The 7,011-nt window shown below is 36.9% G+C and overlaps 1 protein-coding gene across 2 annotated transcripts; it reads right to left on the bottom strand.

The window, feature by feature from the left end:
- Window positions 1-408: 408 nt before the first annotated feature.
- On the bottom strand, window positions 409-6,825 carry LOC123719706. Of its 2 annotated transcripts, none has more exons than XM_045676206.1 (7): window positions 6,716-6,825; window positions 6,407-6,527; window positions 5,657-5,862; window positions 4,130-4,403; window positions 3,391-3,643; window positions 1,719-2,260; window positions 409-994 (listed from the first exon to the last, which is right to left on the bottom strand). In XM_045676206.1, exons 1-7 carry the CDS (start codon window positions 6,790-6,792, stop codon window positions 869-871), a joined length of 1,599 nt encoding a protein of 532 aa, XP_045532162.1. In that variant the 5' UTR covers window positions 6,793-6,825; the 3' UTR covers window positions 409-868. The 2 variants fall into 2 exon arrangements, with proteins under 2 accessions (XP_045532162.1, XP_045532163.1); XM_045676207.1 differs by having other exon boundaries at window positions 6,702-6,824.
- Window positions 6,826-7,011: the final 186 nt, after the last annotated feature.

Raw genomic sequence — 7,011 nt, 5'->3', positions numbered from 1 at the left:
TATATACTTCTTCATACAAAACGTCAAACAAAGTACCTAGGAATTATGAGTTTGCGAGCACAAGTTTCTTTTTCTTCCCAATTGTGTATTCAAACTTTATTACACACTGTTGATTTATTATTAATTTGAAGATATTTTAACGTTTGTGGTGGTGTTAAAGAAACTTGTTTCCTCATCTTTGGTGTGGAAAAAATGGTAAACGTTATATACGAATATAATATATATTGACTTTTAATTGTTTTTTTTTTCACATTTTAAGGGAGCGTTCAAGTATTACGTAACGAATTTTGGGAGGGGGGGGGGGGGGGTTTCCCCTCTTGTAAAACGTTACGATGCGGGACATTGATTAATTACGCGTTATTGTTAATATTATGTTCACACACATAATGGTAAGTTTTAGGTATAAAGAGTCACTGTGGTCGTTCAGGAAACGTTTTACTATTGGATACAGAAACGTTACAGCGCGTTTAATAGGGGGGGGGGGGGTTGAATCACCAAAAATTGTGTGACGTAATACATGAACGCTCCTTAATACCAATTGAGAATGTAAAAAAACATTCCACGATAGTAAAGTAATTATTCTTTATAATTTTTAACAGGAACTAAATGTAACTTAAATGTATAATATAATAATGATTTTGTAATAACTTCATCTCTCATACCAACACAAAGCCTTCACAATTTCCATATCACTATTAAATAGTGCCATAAGTTATGTTAGCCATGGGCATTATATTTTTGCATGCTTTGCTTTTAAGCAAAAATAGTTCTTTCCCCAGGCATAGAATCCACCTAAAAAGATTTCTCAATGGAGATAAAGCTTTTGTACAAGAAAAATATTTAAGCTTATATAAATTCAAGTCGTGTCTCAGCTGGGGGCGTCTCGCGCAAGCGCCGGTTGGTACAAAGACTCGTCTTGGGATATTACGCGTATCGAAAATGCATTAGTAGACAGTGGTTCGCCTTGGATGATTTCTATGTTTCCGCTATTCGCCTGAAATAAATAGATATTATTTGTAAAGATTACAGAGAGAAAAAATATTTTGTCTTAGTATAACAAGTATGAAACATGTTATTAAATATATACGATTTTTACATCTCGTAATACAAAATGTTACGAATAACAGTTTTGAGAAAAATTATTCCTTGAAGTCTTTTGGATTTTGTGTTACAGTACCAATGCTCCAATCAACAATCTTAATATAATATTGTCTTTGGTTAACATAGGTTTTACACATTGAAAGAAAACAATTTTTTATTTGTATTATTATAGAAAATTCTTCAAGAAAAGTGCGTTTAAATTCTTAAAAGGCTGGCAACGCACTCGCGAGCCCTCTGGCTTTGAGTGTCCATAGGCGGCAGTATCACTTAACATCAGGTGAGCCTCCTGCCCGATTGCCCCCTATTGTATAAAAAAATATATATAATTATTTACATAATTTTAATTATTTTTCCGACGTTTCACGTGCTTTTCAGCGTGCGTGGTCACGGTGACTGAAGACAAAAGGTGTTGAATGTCAAAAGTATCACAGCTATAGAGAAAGTTGTGTTATCTGTATTTATTTCCCCGGAATTGGTATCGACTACTACTAATAATACAAATAGCTTTAATCCAATTAAAAAGTTGTTTTCTTTCAATCTTAATATAAATTACTCAATCACAACAATTGGTATTGGAACAGCTCCTCGAGCGAGAGGAGGTTGAACAACAGACGTACCAGGAATAGCGCAGCTAGCACGAGCTGTGCGGGCTTAGTGGCGTGTGCACTATGGTGATGTCGCAACAGCGTCGAGAAGGGAGCGGGGGGCGCGGGGACAGCCGGCGCCGAGCGTAGGAGCAGCGCAGCCGTCCGTCGGACGTCCGGCGAATGCGACGTCGTGCGCGCTAGGACGCCTTCCCGCCATTTCTGCCAGTCAGACGCCGAGGGATCCGGCGAGCGACGAGGCTCGCCGTCGCTAGAGGAACTCTGCTCGAAGAAACCGTCGTCGTCGCTCTCGTCGGGAACTCGGAGGCGTACACGTCGCAATTCACCGAGCGTCGTATTGAGCGCCGAGCGTGCGGCTTCCTCGGGCCAGCCGCAGAAACCTCCGACGTCGGCGGCGACGTTGTCCCAGCCGCGGAAAACGGGCGGCGGAGCGCTCGCTCGTATCCGTAGCCGCGTAGCCAACAGCTGCCCGCTACGCCGCTCTACCACACGCTGGATCCAACGCGAGGGGACACTGAACTCGCTGTCTTCGCCGCGCAGCGCTGTCAGAATCTCTGGAAACAGTATTTATTTGTTTATTTACACATTATAATAATTGAATAATAAGGAGGGCAATGAGCCAATTGCGTTCTCCTCCAAGAAACCTTTTAAGGAAAAATAAAATACATAAAGAAAATTACAAACATAGACAATGAAAAAGACAATAATTAAAAAATAAGACATGAAATCCTTAATATAGCTAGATAAAGAAGAGTAACTCAGTAATACTTATTTTTTAAAAATCCTATATTAATTCTAATTAAATTTTATCGCTTAACTGATTAATAAAAGAGATACATGAAATTTCATGTAATAGACACACATTGTAAATAGGAATTTCATTACGAGTGCGGAAAGCCTGTCACTGCAAAGAGTTCCGACAAGGTTCCGCACGTGTACTGAACAACTATTTTTAATACAGTTGCGAAAAAATAAAGCAATTTAATAAAACTATTTGCTCTTCTCTCTTCTGTCCACGCAATAAATTCGTCATATGTAGAGATATAGCGATTTTTTTACTTTTCCGGTAAAATGTTCTCCGAAGCATTTTGTGCAATTATACTGAGTTCCGGTGGTGTTAATAAATAACTAAATACTACTAAATAAAATATCGTCGAAATTACTCATTTTGTGCAACAAACAACTAAACTCTCAAAGAACACTTTTTGAAAATGGCGCCAACCTTAAATATAAGCAGACATTTTTTTTCTTCACCCATTCCAGGTAGGCAAAGGCCATACAGCCAAGTCTTCAGTGGATTTTTTATTGATATGAAATGTAAATGAGATGAAATAAAAATCTAACGTAACTCATTGAATCAAATCATTAAATCTGATATTGGAACAAATTAGTAGCTTCTTTTTAGAAATATTTGCATGAATCATAAAAATTCTATGAATTTTTTGTAGTAAAAACTTATTGGTTGGTTTTTTTCTTTTTAATAGATATTGTTTTCATAATTGGGAAAAAGCACGAGTGCGGAATAGGTAAAGAAAAAGCACGAGTGTAATAGCCCACGTCCCGAACGCTATACGTCCCTGCAATACGCCACTTTTTGATTTTTAATACAGTTATTAAAAATTTACTTCCCTTCCATTTATTCTAACATTCTGAAAGGAACATTTCTAATTAACAAATAAAATACCTTCACTTATAATCAACTTCGCGCCGGGATCTAAGTCCTGAGCGACATCTATCCGCCTCTTTCTCTCCCGTTTGATGGGCGACGGCAGGGGAGTGGAGCAATTGAAGGGCGAAGGGGGCAGAAGAGGGGAGGGAGGCGGCGGTGGCACACTCAGCTGCGGCAGCGTCAACGGCGGCGGTTCACTAGGTGGCGGCGCGCTCGGTGGCGAGAACAACGTCGCCCTCTCCTCTAGCTCTTCGAGAAGGAAGCCGCCCTTCGAAACAATATTTTTCATTTACAACCTCTAACCAAAGATTTTTTTAGCTACGAACATTCCCGCTCAAAACAATTCACATTTTAATAACTTGTCTTCGTTAACTGCGCTGCTTACAGCGTAAGTACAGTAGCTTATACTGCGCGATCGCATAAAGGAAATAATGCATTGTTAAATAAAGACAATATATAAAAAATTACAGTAATTTATTAAAAAATAAAATAAATGGCGCTACAACCTTTTTAGGTCTTGGCCTCAGATTTCTGTATCTGTTTCATGATCATTTTTAAATCGAATAGGCAAGTAGGTGATCAGCCTTCTGTGTCTGACCCACGCCGTCGACTTTTTGGGTCTAAGGTCTAAGTTTCCTCACGATGTTTCCCTTCACCGTTCGAGCGAATTTTAAATGCACATAGAATGAAAATCCATTGGTGCACAGCCGAGGATCGAAACAACGACGTTAAAATGTTAGGAATAGACAATTACCGCTAATCTCCACGCGACATGAAAGTCAGCGAGCAGGCCAATTGGTTCGGAAGCGTAGTCTGTGAGCTGCGTGTCTGCTGGTGCCAGTGGGCGCGGCTCCAACTCGATGTAAAGGCGTGGCAACGTGGGAGGCGGTCGAACTGTGCCCTCACGCCTTGCCGTTGACGCAGTTTCCAATCTTATGGGCTCAAAAGCCTCAACGGCTGTTGCCACTTTCCGTTTTGAGGCGCTGCTACCACTCACATCCGCTTCGCCCTCTTCCGGATTGTCCTCACTGAATTAATATGTATTGTTTTTAATAAATATTGATAAAAAAACATAAATTTTCTTTCCTTATCAACTTCTGGTACGTATGAATAGCAAAGATTAGAACAGTATTTGCCAAGCTTTTTTATGCCATGCTCCATGTTAGCCTTTCTAAAATTCTTATGCAATTTACATATGGCATATATCATTTATAATATCTAAAATTACTACTCACTTATGAAACTTAAATGATGGGTTTTAGGAAGAAACTACTTGGAAATCGGTTACAGTACAGTAAGTAGATTTTAAAACATTTAATGAAAAGTAATAAATTTTGGAATACCCTCCCTTTACTATCACATTGACCTCAGTGGTGTGGGCACTGGGTTTAGATAGTATCCATTGGATTAATAATACAATTACAATGTTTTTTCTGATCAACTGCAGTAAATGCAATGTGAAATAAACTTTAATATATTGAGGTTAACAATTATTGTATTATTTAAGTATGCCACAGGAGATATTTTACACCTGTTTTATCAATTTATAATTTTGTAGTTTGTAAAAACTAAAGAGGCCGGCAACGCACTCGCAAGCCCTCTGGCATTGAGCGTGTCCATGGGTGGCGGTATCACTTAACATTAGGTGAGCCTCCTGCCCGTTTGCTCTCTGTTCTATAAAAAAAAAAAATTCCTATATTATATACATGTATTTCATGTATATGTAGAGATGAGAGTAACCTGGCTTTTCAATGACTCGCAGCATACATAATTACATTGTTTAAATAAATGTGAAATGTTGAATCTACCTAGAATGAATTTACAAAATAAAAATGGCATTCACAAATTTTAGACACTTGTATTGACTTAAGACTGTTAGGAAGATAATAGCTCAACCAAGGTCAAGTAGTTGACTCAATTTGCATACTTTCAGGGTAACATTTTTTGTATTGTTATCAATTGTTACTAAGTTGAAAATAACTTCTTTATAATTGAATATTGTTAAACAAAACCTGGCCTTCCACTTTAGTTTAATTAAATGTATGTAGAATGTATTAATTACAGAATTTAATTTATATCCATTTTTTTGAGAATAAATTTGGCATAGGTATAATTTAGGGAATTAATTAAAATTATAATAAAAAATATATATATATTAAATTGATAACCTTCGCCTACGTTTTTTGAAGTCAATTTGATATAGATATGTTATTTTGTAACTAGATCACCCAAAATTTTATGACTGCCATTAATCACCATAGTAATTAAAATATATACTAACAGGGTAGAATTGTTTAGTGCATCAGTGACCCGCAAAACATCTTGATAAAGACAGTCAACTTTCCGACTGTATATGTGTGCAGACTGCTGGAGTAGTAATGCAATTTCTGCAAAGTTTGGTGCTACTTCTTCAGCTGGTCCGGGTTCATCAGCTTCACCTGCTTCCAGGGCATGTAAGCCCGCCTCCGTCAGGTATTCCTCCAACAACTGTAAGATATATCAGTTTTGAAACTTTTGATGTTAACATTTTAAGCTATAAAGCTTAGACTGACACTTATAGGTTCGATGGAAACCACTTATAACTGTAATATTATAAATCTTAAAAGTTAGTTTAGTTAACCACACTTATTTGAGAAAAAATATTGATCTTTGTTTAGTCTCTTTAATAGATTGAATATATGACATTGCACTACAAGGGATGCCTAAAAAACAAAGTTTGAAATTGCAAATCACATAAGGTTTTAAGTTACAAGAAAACTATGAATTGTTTTAGTTTTGTAGCAAAGGTCTATCAACTAGTAACAAAAATTAAGGTTAACAGACAAGAGTTATAATTTAGTTCCAATATTTTTATATAGATTAATTATTTGGCTAAGGTTTTTTTGTTTTAAAATTTCAGGATATGCAAAATTTAAATTAAAAAAGCTAAACTTATCACATAATTTAAAGAAATCGGGGAAATAAGTTACATTTTTCTAATAAGATATGTACTACATAAAGCTTTATCGGCGCGGCGGGACCGCTTAGTTACCGCGCTTAGGTCCGTGTCGAAATTGCGGCGGATATCGCTGATGGGCTTCATCAGCTCCGCTACTATTTGCTCTAGCCGCTGCGAATTCATGCTCCAACGCTTTGGTCTTCTTGATATTTCTCTGAAAACAATGCACTTCCATTGAAAACATTCCTTGATAGCTTTGAAATTGCAGACATAACACTATGTTATCACTAGGGCAAGTGGCGCGAAACACTCTGTCAGACCCCCAATTTTAATTTTCATCAACATTTTGATCACAACTTAAAAAAGTATGAGCGCGAAACACTTTTACCTATAAAATCTAACCTTTCTTCGGGATCTGCGTCCATTTTATTACAATAAAATTGTGTGATTAGGAAAAAGGCAATGCAAACGGTGGCCATTTATTTGTTTTCAAATGAGATTTTCATGTTACATGTTTGGACGAATGTTACTCTATGGTTCATGTTCGCTGTTCGTTCGCGCTTTTGTTCGTGCCACAGAGTTGAAATTTGATTATCTGCTAGATGTATATTTGTTAATTATTTCGAAATAATGGTTTCTAATTTAGATATCTAAATAAAATGTGCGATAATAAACTCTTCGAAGTTCTCTTATTATTA

The sequence above is a fragment of the Pieris brassicae genome, chromosome 2 (genome assembly GCF_905147105.1).
Source record: "Pieris brassicae chromosome 2, ilPieBrab1.1, whole genome shotgun sequence".
NCBI classification, from domain to species: Eukaryota; Metazoa; Arthropoda; class Insecta; order Lepidoptera; family Pieridae; genus Pieris; species Pieris brassicae.
The sequence above is the reverse complement of the archived record's forward strand: the minus strand, read 5'-3'. Positions and strand labels throughout refer to the sequence as shown.

Bases quoted from the DNA above. Each gene is read 5' to 3' on its own strand.
- LOC123719706 (XM_045676206.1), bottom strand. From the start codon at position 6,792: ATGGCCACCGTTTGCATTGCCTTTTTCCTAATCACACAATTTTATTGT. The intron at 6,528-6,715 runs GTTAGATTTTAT...CATTGTTTTCAG, and splicing joins GACGCAGATCCCGAAGAAAG to AGAAATATCAAGAAGACCAA. The intron at 995-1,718 runs GTACGTCTGTTG...TATTTATTTCAG, and splicing joins TGCTAGCTGCGCTATTCCTG to GCGAATAGCGGAAACATAGA.